The sequence below is a fragment of the Bombus fervidus genome, chromosome 12 (genome assembly GCF_041682495.2).
Source record: "Bombus fervidus isolate BK054 chromosome 12, iyBomFerv1, whole genome shotgun sequence".
Lineage (NCBI taxonomy): Eukaryota > Metazoa > Arthropoda > Insecta > Hymenoptera > Apidae > Bombus > Bombus fervidus.
The window spans coordinates 11,822,798-11,841,842 of record NC_091528.1 but is presented as its reverse complement, the minus strand read 5'-3'; the positions used below and the strand labels follow the sequence as shown (position 1 = coordinate 11,841,842).

Sequence of the window (19,045 nt, the reverse complement as noted above, 5' to 3'; positions counted from 1 at the left end):
CAAAGTTTATTATTTATTTATTTACGTCTTTTTGCTGCAGTACATATTGCGTATTAATTCTGTCAATCCTGAGTTTGTTTCATCTATAGGACAGTATTCTATGTAATGGACTAGTGCATCTTGTCTTATCGCATGTTTTTGCGATCGAAGATCTTTTGGAAAAAGAAAGACGTACAAAAAAAAGAGTTAAACCACATATGCTTAACACGGGCTGGAAGTATTTTCAAATCTCATTTATTAACAGACGTACGAAGCAATCGACTATTGATCGTTCTCATATAAAATATATTCTCCACTACTAGTAAGGTTAGCATATTAAATATATCGGCGATTCAGAGAATTTTTTGTTCCTTATCCTTTTTTTTTTTTTTTTGTTTCCAACGATTTCCTTCTCACGGAAGAACGCAAGAAGATCCACGGTCGAGGAAATTCCATAGAATGAAAGGTACATCTGTGCGTGCAACAAGTATCAAATTAACACGATAACAGAATTAATAGCCATGTCTGCCTTTCATTTCATTTGGTCGCACTCGAATGAATACCGTACAAAGCGAAGTAGCGGTAGTAGTAGCAGTAGCGGTAGTAGTAGCGGTAGTGTAGTAGTAGTAGTAGTTGTAGTAGTAGTTGTAGTAGTAGTAGTAGTAGTAGTAGTAGTAGTAGTAGTAGTAGTAGGTAGTAGTGGTGGTGGTGGTGGTAGTAGTAGTAGTAGTAGTAGCAGCAGCAGCAACAGCAGTAGTGGTAGTAGTAACAGTAATGACAGAAATAATAATAATAATAATAATAATAATAATAATAATAATAATAATAATAATAATAATAATAATAATAATAATAATAATAATAATAATAATAATAATGTTAATAATATCGAATACCAAAACGACCTCTCTGTCCACGCAGAGAAAGGAAAAATTCCTACAATTTGATTTTTAATTATACGCCAATTCGGTTATTATACGCCATGCGTGAAAGAGCGTATATCCTTTTTACATCGCGACGATTATCCCACGACAGACATAGCGTATGCCCGTATGCTTAATCACTTACGTCTAATTGTTCGAAGCAATTAAAGCATGTGTTTCGCTTCTAGCATGTATCAAGTTTGATTGAGATGCGCGCGAACATTGAAATTCTTACGACGATTTTGCTTTTTTTAGTTACAACGAAATATGCTTTGTTCTTGCTTTTCGTGTTTCTTTTTTCTTTTTTTTTTTTTTTTTTTTCTTTCATTTCTTTCCTCTTATTACAGCATCAAGTAACAAAAGCAAAGGTACACAAGATGAACGAGCGAGTTAAGCGTATGGAGTAAATTCATATAGCCTGATATCATCATCATCGTCGTCGTCGTCGTGATGCAAACAGAGTGGCAAGGATCTCGATAATGTGTCATAATATATTTATATCTACGTATCATACACGCATTAGTAAATATAATATAAATCCTGTTGTCAATAATAATGCTCAAAAACTTAACAAAACAAGCTTTCCTCTTTTTCTCTTCTTTATAAACGATCGCGACACTACGCAGTGTCCAGCAGTGCCAAGGTCCACGTGTACTCAGCACGACCAACGCTGCAGGCAGTGACGATGAGCTACCTAATCCGTATTAATATTACATTAGATTCTATTATTATTTAATAATATGTATGTGTGTGTGTGTGCGCGCGCGTGCGCGCGCTTGTATACATAAAACACACATATACACACACGTGCGCGCGCACGCACGCACCAGGTCAAACCCTAAATCGTTTGTTTCTTTTTTTTTTTTTCTTTTTTCTTTTTCTTTTTTTAAATAATTACGACAAATGACAAATGATTTACGAAAAAGGATATCGATAGACGCAACGTTAAAATATGCATGTTAGATAAATCGGTAATCACGCTAAATCCTACACATATGTGACCTTCCATACGTTTCTTCCCTCGAAAAAATCTATCCGCTTAATACCGTAAAATGTAAAACGGTCGGTAACAATTTCCCGTGAACGAGAAAACTATTCACCCTGACTGTAATGAAACCGCAAACGGTAAAGACGATTCGCGTCCGTACAATTCGTTTTGCGATTGGCGCAATTTATGAAAATAGACGTGATACATTCTTAGACGATGTCGGTGATACATGTATCGATTCACGAAAATGTGGGTTCCTCGTGTTCCACGACAAAGTCGCGAAACCAGCACGAACATTATAAATAATTCGATTTCTTTTTCTGTTTTGCATCGTAACAACGAATGAAAGATCTTTCACTGTACGTTTTACGCAACATTAGCAAATACAGGAGCTCTCTAGCTACTTGCACACTACAATCGCTTCAACGATAGCTTTCCTTTTCTTTTTTACAAGACGATCAAAGACGATACTCGAACAAATTTCGTCCTGACGAACACCAAAGGCACCAGGTAAAAGAAGAAACAGTCTGACTCGATCATCGATTATTGATTACCGATTGACGATTGATTCGAAACCAATAGCTCTTTTGTCGCGCGATAACGCTTTTGGCACTATTTGGCCACCTATTGGAAAATCAATAAACCAATTACCATGTGTTTTATACGATATCGAATTAGGCGCGAGACACGTCCGCCTCCCTCCTAATCTCTTAGGAGAAGGCTTATGCGTCAACTTAATTAATATTGCATAATATTTGTGGCTTTGGAGAACATTGTTCAATCGAATTTAATTAATGCAGTGTCTCATCCTTTTCTTCGTTTTAATATTTGGATCATTCAGTTTCAATTTCATCGTGAAATTATTCTGTTACTTGAACCCACACTAGTAAGTAAGAAAAGACGAAAGGTGATAAGTATATATTTATATATAATTTTATCCTTATATATAAATAAAACAAAAAACGACAATGGCACAGAATATTACTAAACTCGTTATGTTAGCTTTGATTTAGCATTCGTTTAATTATTGGCAACGTGACGAATAGTTTAAATATTAACGTTAGTTTCGAATATCATTCCCCTAATCATTGCTAATCTAGTTTTGCTGATTTCGTCGCATATAATCTCTCATTCACTCTGTCGCATTCTCTCTGTTTCTCTCGCAGTTTCTCTGTCTGTTCAAATATTGTTCCTGTTGTTTTCTCGAAAAACTTTCCACCATCATCTCTCGTCTGCATCTCTTGTGTCATTGTGCGTCCTTGGAAATCTGACTAGCACATGGATTTTTAACAAATATGTTCATGGTTTGTTGTTTTTCAACATCTCGATCTACACGACGCATGTAAGAGAGCTGGCTCCCGTGACAATCGTATTATGCACACATGCGAATTATTATCGAGATACGATGTTCGCGCGAGCCTTCTCTATGTCGTTAATGCTGAAATGCGAAGAAAATATTTTATATGAAATTTATTCACTCTCACTGTTCGTACAGAACCGATATCAAACATAGCGCCTATTCTCAGTTTGAACTTTTCATCGTGATACCTTCGAGTCTTCACCTTTCTCCTAACTTATCCGTTGCAAGGTGCAATACTGTTAGCGATGTTTGTAAATCGGCGAACAAGCGTATAACGTATTTTTATACAATGTCTTTCGGTATCGATATAATTGGCATTCGCGTATATTCCGCTTACAAAGTATATATGAGTCTCTCTCTCTCTCTCTCTCGGCAGTGATGTCGCACTGTCTTCTTCTCATACTTTCACTCGCGTCAGATCGACGATATTATTTAGGTCATTGGCATCACATTCCTGTCGAACAATCGCGATCAACTCTACGGGATGCACAACAATACACTGAGATACATACGTAAATATATACAATATCCTAACGAGATATCGTTATAACGAGATATACAGAATTCAAAGTATATAAAATCGCAAAGTTGACAAGAGAGGCACGATTGCTATGTTTTGCGAGCTTGACAAGATAACGCGGAGGAGCCTTTTAAAGCTTCTCCTCCCGTTGCCTTTTCCTTTCGTTATTCCTTTTTTCCTTTTTTCCCCTCTTTCCCTTTCTCTTAAAATAAGAAACGACGTTGCAACTTAATATCAGGATGTAACGTATCGATAAAAAATACACGTATTATGACTCGAGCAACCTTACATCTAAAGCGATTCTGTCTTTGAAACAGGCATATATTTTCGATAAACGAAACACGTAAACGTACGCGTAAACAACTTGCATACTACCTGTTTTTGTGCAACATCACTGTCAGGAGTTCAGGTATGCCGTTAATACACCTTGCCGTGAAATCATGTAGATCAGTCTATCATATTGAAAAACATCGACACGTATCGTTTTACTGCTCGATCGTAGCCATTACGGATTGGACTTACCGAGCAAGCTAACCAGCATTCGTTCATGCCTTGCACTCAAACGGGCAAATCTCTTAAGTATCGCGATCCTAAGCGTCGCGGAGTTTGACGTTAGTTAATTTTTACTATTGCTACGTGGGCTTGCCGGTTGACTGTTCGCTTGTTGCGCGCGTTGTATGTAAATGTTTAAAAGCTTCAGTTTGCTGGTATACAAGCAGCTGAGATGAGGTTTCAACAATTCTTCGCCAACTGCCAAATGTATTGCTACCATACAAAACACAGCGCTTTTACGTACCGCGCTTTCGTTATCGTCGTACGCCTGTTCAGAAACGTAATAATTAACATTGTACGTTAGAAGATGGAACGAAAGTAAGATTATTTTTTTTTTTTTTTTTTTTTTATTCATATATGTACGATATGTGTCAGCTTACTTTGATGAGACCGGGCATGACTTTCGACAAATGAGGTTCTATCGCATCGCGGCCCCAATGTTCCACAACCTTGTGAAGCATTTTTATCGCGCCCATATTCAGGGGATATGGTTCGGTAGTTATTATAGTCGATACTAGGTGAATCACTTGTTCTGGCTTTAGAATCATCGCTATCGTTGCAGCACATTTCTCCGCCATCCAGAGAACCTGACAAGTGGAACAGTATTATTAATAATCGTCTATACATATATCACGAAACTAATTCACAGACTTACCGGAGATCTTGAATTGCTACTAGTGGAAGAATCTTGTTTCTGGTCGTCTAATTTATACGCGTTAATTACTTTTAAAACCAGCAATTCAGGATAGACGGAAAAACTGTCGACAAGCTCTGGACATTTAAGCATATCGATTAAAGTTTGAAGTACTTCTACTTGCATTTTCTTGCTATCGTTAGTCAAACTATCTAACAACGTTTTGAGCAGCTTTCTAGAAAACCAAAACGTATAATCAGAGTTCTCGTAATCGTAGTAGTAACGGAGAATAGCCGAGTTAACAAATAGCAGCATAATACATACTTGAAATTCTGTTTAATATACAAAGCATCCCCTTCGCGAACATACAATTGAAATTCTTGTAGAGCTGATACTTTTTCTTCCGTTTGTGTCATCTTGGATTGCAACGTTTTAATCATATTATCTAAAACTTCTGGCCTTTTTATCGACTCGGGTGATGATCCTGCGCGGATTTATTAACGTTTGTTGAACGGCACAGAAACGAAGAGATAGGCGAGTCGATGAATAGCCTTCCTATAAATAATCGTATACATACCATGCGTTTTGTAACCATTATTTTCCTGAGGTAGGATAAGATCCCCGGCGATCGTATCGCTTGAACCATTAACTGTAATATTAGTCACAGATCGTCCCCTTTGCGTGGGCGATGAAACAGAAGACGAACGACCCTAATAGACAAAAGAAAAGAAGAAGAAATAAAGAAAAGGGAAGAAGAAAGAAACGAGAAGAAAGAAAAGAAAAGAAAAGGAAGGAGAAGAGAAAAAACGAACGGCACATCTTCACAGACATTTTAACCAGTACATCGACTATTTAATTACCGAGTTGCATAATGTAAGCCCCTCCATCTTTTCCTCGACATCAGCCATATTGCTGATTCCACTGTCTTTGCTGGTAGTTGCTCTTTCTAAACGTTCGAAACCATAATTTTGTATCTCCGCTGTCGTACGCCTTAAAGATCTGCGGCAAATGCTTAAAGATTAAAATGACTAACGAACAATAAGGATTTTTGCCGAATTAAGGCCGTCACTTACTTGTAAACTTCTTCCAAGTTTTCATCCGCATTGTCAATGTCACCTTTACCTTTCGAACGAGCTGGTGAACTTTGCGCCCTAGGTGGCGGAGTTCCAGGGGACGCGGGATTACTCGAACCCGACGATTTCCTCAAGTGATTTTGCACTAGAGGCAGTGCCGCCTCCTACAAAATACATGTATGCGTATATAATATAATGCCCGGTATAATGCTATACATATGCGCATATGACATACATATTATACACCGTCTCTATAATATATGTACGTACGTACGTACGTACGTACGTATACATGTATATAGAACGTCTTACCTGATAATACTTGGGTAATTCGGCTAATATCATAGTCACTTTCGGAGGATTCAAATTATACAGCGATATAACAGCATTTTGTGCATGCCTCCTAACATCTTGGCTTTTGACATCGTTCGACCAGTCGAGTAACCTTGCGAGCGCTGTCCCGGCAGAGTTAATAAGAGCAGACGGTTCTGCCGTTTCTGCTATTTGCGTGATAAACACGAGAGTGGCTACTTTTACGCGAGAGTTCGGCGTTTGCGTCGGATCCGTCAGATACCTCATTACAGCCGGCAAAAGTTGCTCACCGGGGAAGCATTCCCTACAAGTTGGAAAACAATTGATAAACAATCGTGTAAAATAGCATTCGTATTAGCTTGGACATCGCGGTCTCACCTGACAACCTCGAGCGTTTTGTGTATTTTCGCTTGTATCGAGCCAAGCAAGTCGGTGCCTAATTTATTCAAAAGTCGAGCACACAAAACATAAAGCCAGTCACCGAGATCTTCGCTATGAGTAGCTACTAATTCATTCAGTGTGTCCAAAAATAAACTGAATACTTTCGTGTGAGAGTCCATGAACATTTTCGTAAAGATGTCTGTTACTTTGCGCAATTCCGTAGCTGTAAGCGTATTTCCATTTGAAAGAAAATGTTGCAATCCGACTAAACCTTCTTTCCTATCGCCCCAATGTTTATGCGCGCAATTCTCTATGATTTCCTTGATATCCTGCAAGTTAAACGGTTATTTATCGCGATAATACGTATTATAAACATCAACGTGTAAAGCCTTGTTCAAAGTAGATACTTGGTTGCAAAGTACGGTATTATCGGTAGGGTTCTATATTTCCTCTTTTGACAGAAGAGTTATACAACAGTAGAGTGTATCAGGTAGTATGCGTATAGTCGAATATGTACGAATAATAAATGGAAATGAATATTAAATTTAACAAACCTTTGGGATAGATTGATCCCACATATCGCGATACAGTCTTTGTTGAGAGCCACTCCATGAGAACGACTAATGGGTAGATGGACGATGGACAGATATGGAGAACAGAACGGCGCATCGCGTTAGTCCAAACCAAACAAATACGCCGCAACAAAACCAAAAGAAAAAACCATACATGCGTTATCTACAATGTTGGGATGCTGGAAGCCTGTTTTTCAAGCTTGTGGACTAAAATTCTACTCTGACCGTCGTCAAATCTAGGAAGATAGGATATATTTCCAAATACGAATACGCGAATTCAGTGGCAGATGAGAATATCTTGAGTAATTCTGTATTTTAGGCAAAATAATAAACAACGCTTATACACGAGCACGCAGCATGATATTTGTGAACTTGCGTATGATCGAAGGCAGATATGGCATTAAAGCATCTTCGTATCGCTTGACAAATGATGAAATAAGTGAAATAAAAGTAACACTGCAAGCGCCTGTTTTTTATTACATATCGATTAGGAAAGCGTTATTTAAATAAACATAAGATAAGAAAGCGTCGCGATAGAATAAATTTATGAATCATATATATGATATATATATATATATGATTAAGCTACTGCTCAAGTGACGTTTTTTATAATGTACATCGTTGGTGAAATTGATGTATTCTGTATTGAATATTGTCTGTCGCTTTATACGATATATATATCGGTACGATGAAACGATGGTTACTCTGTCTTCTCGTACAGAATCTATCGCACTGCGTCTACTTACATCGTTTGGTCGTCTAAAGCTGTCCATACTTCGTTCAGAGCATATGCTGCTGGTTTCACTGTCATCGCTGTGATCGCCCTTTCCTCTTGGCGTCCTTGGGTAATTGTCAATATTTTCGAAGGTAAGCGCGTCCGCCAACGCTGATTCCGCTTCACGCGACTGCTGCAGCATCTTTTGTGCCATGACTGGTCTGGATTGAGGCCTGTCCGTCGGAGACATATGTAAACTTCTTCCCCTATATATTTTGTTTCGTGCGTATATATATATATACATATACACACACATATACGTGTTTAAATATATATGTTGAATGCTGTTTATCCGGTTACGGTTAAGATGAAAGAGCGATACGAAGGTAAATGTGCCACCAACATACCGTATTTTGCTGGCGAAACTTCTATCCATTCCAAATCTTTGCGGGCTTGGTTCACGACTGTTACCGGTACTTCGGATCCCGTGGCCGGATAACCGTCTAGGTCTTGCGATTAACGATTCTCCTTCGCGATTGTACGTCGCGTAACTGAGTCTCGAGGACGGTGATCCCGATCTGCTGCTAGCTGTTACGTATAACGTAAGAAAATACGGACCGTATTAGATGGTGTTCCTTCTAATAAAAACAGATTGGGATTAACTATTATTTCGTTTCTTTGTACTTACGTTGAGATTGCGACACTCCGGATACTCTGGTCCTTGTTCTTGCGGTTCTTTCTGGACTAGCAACGGCGGTTGTGTCCGGTGATTTGCTGGGTCGTGCTAAACGAAGAGGAGATGGTGGAATAGGTGCAAACAATGTTGTACGTTTAATGCGTACAATAACAGCTAGAATGAAAATTGATTGCCGATGGGACTACTCACGAAGGGACGCTTTCTGTCTGCTCATATTCGCGTACATCATTCTCGCTTTAGCTCTTTGCGCGGCTTGCAAATCTATCGCGCTAGTAGATCTAACGCCCGGAGTTGCACGATCTGAAGGCAAGTTGAAAGAAAGATTAGGAAATACGGAGTAGGTATATGCCAGGAGATGCCAACACGATACACGTTAGATACAAGAGTGCACAGTTAGTCTAAGACGCGGTGATGTTTTAAAGCATCGAACGAGAAGGTAACAATTACAATGACTATCAGTGGGTCTTTGGAGAACTGGAATACCAGACTGACGATAAGACCGTGGCAAGGACGGAGTTCGTCTGAGCGGGCCATGGGGTTGACCCGAAGACTGATGCAAATTTTCCGTACTACCTTCATACGTTTAATGCAAAGGAGAGGTCACAAAAGCAGCATGAAAAAAAGTGAGAAGTAGTTTATATAGCGCACTGTATCGTTACTTGCGTCTCTGCATTTATCGTACATCTACTACGCCAGTCCCTATTCTATTCGAAATATCATTTTATAACAACGAATCAAAGATAAGAAGATATATACCTGTGGCGCTCATTACTGGTCTGGATGTTCGAGGGCTAACGCTCGCCGATCTGGTCACTACGTTCAGACTGTTGATGCTACCGCTATTGCTAAGGGACATCAACGAGCGTTTATACGCAGTGTCGAGGCTGTTGAGCAATGCCTCAGCTTGTTCGGGAAAATGATCTTTGAATGCCCAATACGACCTGGAAATATTGGAAATGTAATCGTATGTTTAAAACGGAGCGAACAGAAGCAACGAAGAATATTTACTTCCTAGCAAAGGCTCTTGCTTCCGAATCCGAGTCGGCGATACCTTTCTTGATCGTGTCTTGTAAGATGGTCATGTGTTTCTGTAATATTTGAGTAGGCCATATTTGTAAAATCAGATTTAGATATTCGCACGATGCTCGACGTATATCTTTGCTCTTGTGACTTAAACAGGATGTGATAATTGGCACGAAACGACTGTAATGCGTATTCTGAAGAATAAACCTCACGGCTACGGCACCAGCTGTTGCCACAACCTGAATGTACAAAATTGTCCATGTAAGTTTTTTTTCCACGTTATCATCGCACGCGCAAACACACACACACACACACACTTTCTCTCTCTCTCTCTCTTTCTCTCTCATTCTCTCTGTTTGATTTTAACGGTGTATTGGCGTTAAATAATTACGAGTCTCACCTTGGCACTATTTTGTATGAGGTTCATTAAGGTGAGTAAGACTGCTTCTCCAAAACTAGCGAATTTATTTTTTAACTGTTGACTAAGAAACGCTAAGGTAATGCACGCCTCCCTTACCACTTGCGACCTAAGATCCGTGCAAGCAACTTCGAAAGATCTTTGCACGCTTTTCAAGTTTTCTAAAAAGTTTTCGTAATTCGTACCACCCGCTATAACGATCGCTCTTAATTTTTTCATCTGTAAGATAATTAAGTTTATGCCATGTGCCGCTAGTTTAGACTGTTTAACGTTAGAACGATATTATCTCGGCACATACACTCTCTGTCCTTTGTTTCCAATCTTTTTTATCGTCACCAACGTTTTCTCTTATGATTTTCATCTGCTCTTCGAGATCTTTTGCGGAAAACAAATTTACAGATGGCACATCTTCGAACGCTGTAAGGAAAGTTTCCTCGTCGACGGCGCCAGCTTGACCTAAATACACAAGCAAATAAATAGACAAATATATATTAATTATAGACGTATGGATATCCGTGTGAACGCCTATGCTAAAATACGTATGTATTAATTTACTAATTTACGGATAGATAATTTATGCACTAGAATAGAATAGAATAGAATAGAATAGAATCTTGTAGAGTATCGAGATGCTTGAATTTTATCCCGCGCCGATAAATCGTATATAAATTATCGATAGTTGTTGTAGGTAGTGAATACTTTGTGACGCTTCGAAGCACTGTTAACTCGGCAAATGAGAGTGAGGGAAAAAGCGGTGCGTACAAACAGACAAGATGACAGATGTATAGCCGACTATAGAATTTCACGCGTGTGAAACGATATGCGTACGCGAACGAAAAGAGATGCAACAACATTGTATAAAGCGTAAGGCGTAAGGGGGTTCTCGAGCTGGCGATTAAAAGTGCATAGTACAGTAAGACGAATACGCGTTAGCTGCAACGAATTTGAGAAATTTCTGCTTATTTTCTTGTACTTGCATCGTGGTGCATGGCTATTTTTGGTATTAATGGGAAGGAAGAGAGAAAAGAGCTAAAAACTCGTCCAATATCGTCGAAAAATATGCAAAAATTTGCGCGAACAAAGCATCGTGTCGTTTAATAGAAAATTAGTAATGCCAATAAAGTTTTAGATACCTGGTGTCGATTTTACTGACACGTTTCTTTTGACGGTTGTAGCCCTTGGAACCATGGAAGATGTATTACCAGGTTGAGCTGTCATGCAAGCGAATAATTAGCAGTCTCGTCAACGAAACGTCAACGGTTTATCGACATTTTGTCGGCGCATGGTTGCAGAAAATATCGTTAATATCGCATGGTGAAATGCCGAGCGGCGACAGGAGAAAGCTAGAGTTGTAACGTTAGCACGCTTCACACCTGTGCGTTGGTTGCAGGAGGAACACGTGCTTTCGTAACGTTAATCTTAAAGATCAACGCATTCGTCTGAATCAACCCAAACAAACACGCTTATCTTATACACAGATAAAGCACTTTAATATATATTAGCACACAAAGCTAATTTAATTTGCATATAACTAACAGATTTGACTAACGCTTTGATAACGCTCTACGTATCGGAACGAACTGACTCTGTAAATACGGTAAAATAACTCGATACACGATATTACGCTTACTGTAATAGAAATGTAACTCGACGCGTCTATAGTTGTGTTCTGGTTAGATACGGGTAAAGAGTTATTTTAGAGTAGACTCGCTTCGAACGAGTACAAATACACCATGCTTAGAGAACGAAATAATCAAAATATGACGTTTATAATGGAACGTGGTCGATTTACACGGGATGAGAAATATCATCGGGTCTATAGAAAATTGGCGCGTGCGTGCGTGCGTGCGTGTGCGTGTGCGTACGCGTGTGTGTACCTAGAGCTGAAGATGGAGCTTTCGCAGGACCGAATTGTCCTCTTTTCGGAGGAGCAGCAGCGGCAGCGGTAGCTAACCTTTTCACAGGAGCCGATTTAATCTGTAATATCCAAGTTTATCTCGTGTATTAATCGGTAATAACGTTACAATAATATATTATTATCACGGTACGTATACGTTTCAAACCGATACTCACCGCTCTGTCCGTCTCATCGGTGGTTTTGCCAACTGAAAGAAATACGTTCAACGAGTTTAGCAAAGTACGCAAATATATATATATATATATCTTTTTTTTAAGGCATATAACGAAATTATTCGATTCTACTATAGCGAATATTCGAATCGTCGATATTTGGATATTTGGATATCGAAGATCTCGTTTTCTCTTTTTCGCGAAAAGCTTTATACCTAAGTGCGGATATAGCCACGGTGGTTTGTGAATGTCGCAACGACAGCCTCTTGCTCGAGCACCTGGATGCTTTACGATATTATCCCATTGAAGAATCCATCCGCTACTTGGATCCCACAGCTTTTTATCGATACTGGGATATTTTTTTAAACCTCTGTGCAAGCAGCGATGGCCGCTTGACAACAGCGTGTCAGTGTGATTCATGGTAATTAAAAAGTCTGGCTTTTATCGAAATCACCGTATGACACGAGGCAGTTACGAGGCAACGTTTTGTTAAGTAGAAAGCGTAATTTATCGTTGGACGTAGTTTGAATCGCGGCACGAAAAGCCTTGGTTATGGCACGATAACTCGATGCGATCTTGCCGCATCCTTTCGCATTTGCATGATATTAATCAAGACTCCACGTACGTACTGAGTCGTAGGTACTGAGAAATCGAGTTTGTCAGAGTTATTAACGAGATAGGTTCGCGCGAAAGACAAAAGATTTCCGCTTCGAGTCTTAGAGAACGACTTGAAACCCATTGAAATCGTTTCCTCGTTCGCGTTTCTCCTCGAGGTTAGAACGAACGAAATAATCGGCACGAAATAATTGGCGAGTGAAAGTGATTTGCATTATCCGCCGACAACACATCCGCCGATTCCCGTTCGACTAATTGCTGATTTTTTTAATCGCCACTTTGTAATCACGGAACTCGGATGGACGAACCTTTATCGATGAAATTCTTCGATAGCGTGGCTGTTTCGATCGAAAATAAATTGAAATTTACGATTGATAAAGAGAGAAGAAAGGAGGAAAGAAAGAACTGGATCTTTTGCAATTGGAATTTTATTTCCCGACTTTCGCAAAGTTTCTCGTCTAAGGTAGCGACGTGATTAAAATTGAGCGACGAAAATCGATTCGCTCGGGGGAAGCAACGTCGGCGGTAAATACCAAATACCAAGTGCCGATACAAAACTGCAAATGAAACCTAGTAGTAGACTGTTGTTCCTTTCGACTTTCGACGAAAGATGAGAGTAATTGAAATCGCCTGATTCAAAGTCTTTGAAAATGAAAACTGGAAATCGAATTAGCCAGTACGGAAGAGTAGAAATTTCAAAGAATATTTCGAGCGAAGAGATTACAAGTTGGCCAAGCGATCAAAGTTTACGCGCGACACAGTCTTTCTTTCCTTACGTAGGTACTGGCGCCTCGTCTTCGGTGCACCAACCAGGTAAACGGTAGAAACGGTTGTCGAAAGAACGTTCCGTTTCGATCCGTTTCGTTCCGATTCGAAGTGTTTCAAAACGCGACAGTTCGTTTCATTCATCGGTATAACGGTGATCGACGTTTCTCAGGCAAGCTGGAAAAGCGTAAAAGCGAAGAAGCAATTCCGACATTAAGTCGGTAAGTGGAATGGTAGAACGAGTTTTCACAAGGCACGAGAGTTGCGTTCGACATTTTGAACACTGTGTTTTCCGCGACTTACGACGAAAAGACGAGAAGACGAGAAGACGAAAAGACGAGAAGACGACGCGGTTGAAAAAAAGTTATCGATAAATTGCACCTCCAAGGATGATTGCGTCACGAACACGATGCATGCGCGTAATAATCCATTAGCACACACGTGTACAAGTACGCCTTATTTATGCTTATTTATGCTTATTTATGCTTTATTATGCCGATAACGAAAATCGTATAAAGATGCGCGTAAAGGATTTATCTCGCGGGGAAAATGACCTCCGGTGAGACGGTGAGGAAAAAGGTAAATCGACAGGACGCGCCTTCTCTTGGAGACAAGAAGAAGAAAAAAGCAAAGTGGAAAAGTTCTCGGTGGATCGGAAGAAAGGCGAGTAGTAAAAAAAATGCGAGAGCGTCAAAGTAGGTAGATAATTAAATCGTGGATGCCTTCTGTCTTTACCGACTGCGCGGAAATATCGCGCGAGACAGCTATAGAAATGTGCGTTTGGAAGACGTCGAGGAGCCCCGGTAGTAGTAACGCGACCAACTGCTTTCCAAGAAACAAATCGACGCTCAACGATCCAACGAATCTATATTCGCGTCCTTCCATCGCGAAACGGGTCAGTCACGATGACTATTTTCCAGGGCACAATGTATCGTCGATAGTCCAACAGCACACGTCCGTTAGTTGGTCGCGCGGAGAACGCAAAACAAAGGAATGTTTTTCTTGCACTAGCAGGACCGGCTTCCGCTACCTTGGTATAATCGTTATCGCACAGCATCGAATTAGCGTGGTAAACGCGGTAGGCGATAATTCGCGTAAAACGTCTGTTCGTTCGAACGAACGCGATTGCCAACTGACACTGCGAACGCGGTTGATTCTACGACGAATTAATCGTTCTGGCGACACCAGCTGCGAAACATCGTCGTATCGACGATATATCTCGTCGCGGTTGACTTTGATCGAGTAAACAAACGCGCAAAGAGAAACTGAAACGGTCGTCCTTGCCCATTGTCCGTGAACGGTAGCAACGCGTGTCGCTTAGAACGCGTCACACTAGTCGCGCTGTGCCGGCCAGATCGTGTTCGGCTCGTGACACAGAAAAAGAAAAAAAAAAAAAAAAGAAAAAAAAGAAAGAACACGATCGGATCAGCGAGCAGGCCGTCGTCACTTTGCATAAGCTTTCTCGAAGAATTCAGCGAGAACCGCTTTGAAGAGATAGACGCTTGGAGAGACGCGCGTGTCTCGCGTTGTTAAATGGCCACTCGTTTACAAACTGCCGTAAGCGATGCGAGACTGTCGCGAGACCGGTGGCAGGCAGAAGGCCCGAGACCGATCGCGAGACTAAAGTCGGACAGGAGGAAGGGGACCTTCCCCTATCGGGTGCCCCTCGATGGCGGCCAAACCAAGCACAACTATGCATAACATTCGAGAAGCCATCTCTCGATTACGTTAGACCTTGGAACATTAGCGGACCATTGGAACCATTCTACGATCTCATTGTCGCGGCTAATCCTTATTCGCGATTGCATAGATTTTTGTCGCGGGCATTGCATCGTCGAGGATTTTGCAAGGACATTGTCGGAACGTGGAACGTGCTAGAGTAAATTTCCAGCTCTGTTGTTAAGTTCAGCGATACGCGTTATCGATCGAATTACCAGAAACTTGACGAGTATAATTAAACGTGCGTAGTATCGGCGGTTGAATGGAGATGAAAAAGTGGAGGAAAACGGGCGGATCGAAAAACAAGCGACTATGATTAATGCGATTCCGTTCGATTTACAGTCGTTTGAAAAGGTATCGACGCGCATATAGGGGCGCGTATGGATGGACGATACGAGAAGGGAGAGTAGACGAGGATTAACGTCGGTGCGAGTAAGAGACAGGTAAATAAGGTACGCGACGAATAAGGTGAAAACTGTCGCGCGATTGCCTTCGAATCGAATCTCTGACGACGGAAACGCGTCGAGGATTCTTCGCGGAAAATTCAACCGCGACCACCTGCCGAGACGACGTCCACCTTCCGATAATCTACGCGATCAAGACGAGTCGGTGGCGCATCGGCGTGCAATTGAATCGCAGATGTACCGCGGCATGGAAAGGAAAGTAAGCGGTGATTACGATGTTTATGCGCGATAAACCGCGTACATGCATGTATTATGTGGTATACGGTGTGCAACAGCGTCATCCAGAGTTGGGCAAAGATTCCGCGGCAACGAGTCGACGCGAACAGAACGGTGAAAAACGAAAAAGCAGGCCGAAACGAAAAAGGTTCGGCCGATATGTAAAGTGCCGATGAAGATTTCTATTCGGCGACTAAGAAGCGACAACCGTTTTCACGTACGACGACTCGTTCGAAATATTTGTAATTACGTGAAACGTTACGTGGAACGTTACGTGGAGCGGTGTAATTGATAGGGACCGACGACCGCCGTCTCACCTTCTTCTAGAAATTCATCGTGAATCGAGCGCAGAATAAATTATGGATGGAATACGAGACGCTGTCACGCTGATTTCTTCGGAAATCCTATTTACTATTTACCGTTGTTGGCAGACGTTTCTGTCGTTGGTTGGTGAAAGTAACGTTATTTATTGTTTTTATTTATCAAAGAGATTTACAAGATACGATGATGCTTCCGTTTCCCCGTCGAAGAAAGCTGAATCAAGAGAAAGACGTATGGTTCTCTCATTGTATCGCCGGCTGGTATCGTAGCAGCAGCTACGACGCAAGAGCGGCGGAGGAAAAAGGAAAACACGAATGCCATTTCCACGGAACGATCGTTAATCGTTGCTGGGGACAAGAAGAAAAAGAAGAATCAGCCACGCGAACAGATATTACATAACGCGTACTGTACGTTCTAGTATGTACGTTATTGTACATACTGTTCGCATTATCGGATGAAAATATAAAAATATTTGGTCGTGGTTGCAGGCAACTCGTATCGCTCGACCATTGATACTCCATTAATGTAATTAGTCGGCCGAGCTTTCTGTTTTCTCCCTTGAAAGCGCGTTTTGCTCGATTCACTTTTTTCGCGCCGATATTGCTCGTAGTACAAGAAAGCATGTACAACTAACAATGAATTTTCCCAGGTAGGACGTCACTTTCAGTTTTCTCGCGTTCCGTAGCTGGTAGTCTCTGTCCACCGATGGCGTACGACGTTGCTTGCCACTCGTGGAATCGCCGCTTTTGTCAATAGGCTAAGCGCGAACGTCGTTCCGAGCCCGCGCAGAATGTCAGCGAGAGTCGACGAGAGAGGATAAAAAGGGCATCCGTGCGCCATTCAGCGCTTAATACCTCACTAGAGAAGAGAGAAGAGACAAGAGACAAGAGAGAACAGTGCAGCATACAAGTGTGCACGGTAAAGATAAATCTTCGTTACCACCCTCTACCTTTCGCTTCTCTCGTATACTCTACACGCGACTCGCGCGCTGTCCTCGGGGTATAAGGTCGCACGATACGAAAGCGAGTCGAAGCTGAACGGTGTGGGTGCTAAATACGATCGAACGGTAAAGGGTAGGGTGAGTAATCTTTGTCCCGAGAAAGCAACCGGCGCCGCAGAAATGCACCTTGCAGAGACATTTTTATGTCGTAGCTGGCAGAAGAGAAACGTCCTTCCTAACTTATCTTGGCTGATCTTGGCTGATCTTGGCTGATCTTGGCTGATCTTAGCTGATCTTAGATGATCTTAGATGATCGATCGGACGGGCGATTAAATCGTTTCGATGAAATTACCGATTGCCGATCGAAGAAACGGCTGTTTCGGCTCGGATATATTGGGAAAAATATTTTCTTCGCCTAGGTGCGTTCGTTTCGTTTTCTGGAAAAAGAGGAATGGCGAGTTTCACCGAGTTGCAGAAGGGAAGAATTATCCAACGATGAGGATGAAAATGATCGATGGCGACTCGCAGACGGAAGAACGAGACAGGAAATCATTCGTGGTAATTTCGTGTTCTATTAATATATCTGAAATCAAGCGAAGAACCGTAATTCCCCTGCCAAGCCCATGTATGAGCTAATCGCGATCGAGCGTCGAAGAGAAGAAGAAACGTATTTCGTCTTTAAACGTGGATGCCTTGTTGTGTCACGTATCGCAGATACGAGACATAGCGATAGAAATGCTTTTTACAAAGTGTTGATCGCAAAGAATGCTTGGCGTACTGGACGCTGGATATAGCCGCGAGGAAAGACGTTTTCATGCGAAAAGTAAATACCAATATATAGTAAATACATATTTAATAAATATCATTATCGTTATCGTTAGGCAAGAGAAGCGCGTTTTTCACCTCTTCGAGGGGCAAGGATTATTAATTATAGGATGGGACGCGTGTGAGCATCGTGACTCGTCAACAATCTCGGTTTACGCGTACCTTTTACTATTCGCTAGCATCATCGAGCTGCGCTTTTTTTCTTTTTCATTGTATCGACAGCTTTGGAACTAATACGTAGAGTGTTCGGTTGCTGGCGACACGTAATATTTGCAATCGAAATTCGAATACCCTGGCAGTAGCCAGTTACAACGTTGCAAGGTCGTTCGTTTAAAGAAAAAAGCCAGGACAGCTTTGGCACGGTATGAATTACGGGCAACGTTTGAAACGATACACCGGCGATATTGCACAGTATCGCACCGTGCCTGTCGGTGTATGTAATATTATGTAACATCTTAGAATAGACGAGGCAAATTAGTAATATGGTTAGTTTGTTGGTCGGTGATGGAAATGACGCTTTATGCGAAACTGCGAGAGACTTTGCCCGGAAAACGAAAGTTTCCCTGTCCGCGAAGCTTTGGATCCGGCTGTTCGACAAAAAACATCTTACGCGTGGCACGTTCCTTCGGCCAACTGCGATCAGATACGCGATCCCTTAATCGTCTCGAGCAACGTTCCTCTTTTTATTTGCATTGTCGAAGTTATTACGCCCACGCGTTTGCGGGAGAGATGAATCCGGAGGGACAAGTTGTCGAGCAAACTGTTACGTACAGCGGGGAAAAAAGAAACGCGGACAGAACGTGATTAGGACGAAACCAGAAGTTGGAGCAGAAGACGCGCCAGTGCGACGTAATTAAATTCAAATTGACCATGTTTTACCGTGCTGAATCGAGCGAATATTCTTATCACGTCGATGAACAAGCGGTTCTTGTTAAATATTCATCGTGTGTATCGGTAACGTGA

At 41.4% G+C, this 19,045-nt stretch overlaps 1 protein-coding gene across 5 annotated transcripts in view; it reads right to left on the bottom strand.

Moving 5' to 3' along the window:
• Positions 1-218: 218 nt before the first annotated feature.
• Chb (CLIP-associating protein) overlaps positions 219-19,045 on the bottom strand; it is a 29,550-nt gene continuing 10,723 nt past the window's right edge. The window contains exons 1-23 of one of the 5 annotated variants that reach the window (XM_072013571.1): positions 12,433-13,233; positions 12,221-12,252; positions 12,025-12,124; positions 11,281-11,358; positions 10,446-10,603; positions 10,130-10,366; positions 9,715-9,968; positions 9,463-9,647; positions 9,154-9,279; positions 8,896-9,006; positions 8,698-8,793; positions 8,417-8,597; positions 8,041-8,275; positions 7,277-7,342; positions 6,720-7,051; positions 6,342-6,645; positions 6,030-6,193; positions 5,817-5,955; positions 5,534-5,666; positions 5,281-5,440; positions 4,978-5,191; positions 4,703-4,909; positions 219-4,590 (exon numbers count right to left, since the gene is read on the bottom strand). In XM_072013571.1, coding sequence (XP_071869672.1) covers positions 4,387-4,590; positions 4,703-4,909; positions 4,978-5,191; positions 5,281-5,440; positions 5,534-5,666; positions 5,817-5,955; positions 6,030-6,193; positions 6,342-6,645; positions 6,720-7,051; positions 7,277-7,342; positions 8,041-8,275; positions 8,417-8,597; positions 8,698-8,793; positions 8,896-9,006; positions 9,154-9,279; positions 9,463-9,647; positions 9,715-9,968; positions 10,130-10,366; positions 10,446-10,603; positions 11,281-11,358; positions 12,025-12,124; positions 12,221-12,252; positions 12,433-12,637 — 3,921 coding nt within the window. In that variant the 5' untranslated portion in view covers positions 12,638-13,233 and the 3' untranslated portion in view covers positions 219-4,386. Of the gene's footprint in view, positions 4,591-4,702; positions 4,910-4,977; positions 5,192-5,280; positions 5,441-5,533; positions 5,667-5,816; positions 5,956-6,029; positions 6,194-6,341; positions 6,646-6,719; positions 7,052-7,276; positions 7,343-8,040; positions 8,276-8,416; positions 8,598-8,697; positions 8,794-8,895; positions 9,007-9,153; positions 9,280-9,462; positions 9,648-9,714; positions 9,969-10,129; positions 10,367-10,445; positions 10,604-11,280; positions 11,359-12,024; positions 12,125-12,220; positions 12,253-12,432; positions 13,234-19,045 lie in introns of those variants that run through there. The other 4 variants (XM_072013567.1, XM_072013568.1, XM_072013570.1 and 1 more) reach the window with 4 other exon arrangements.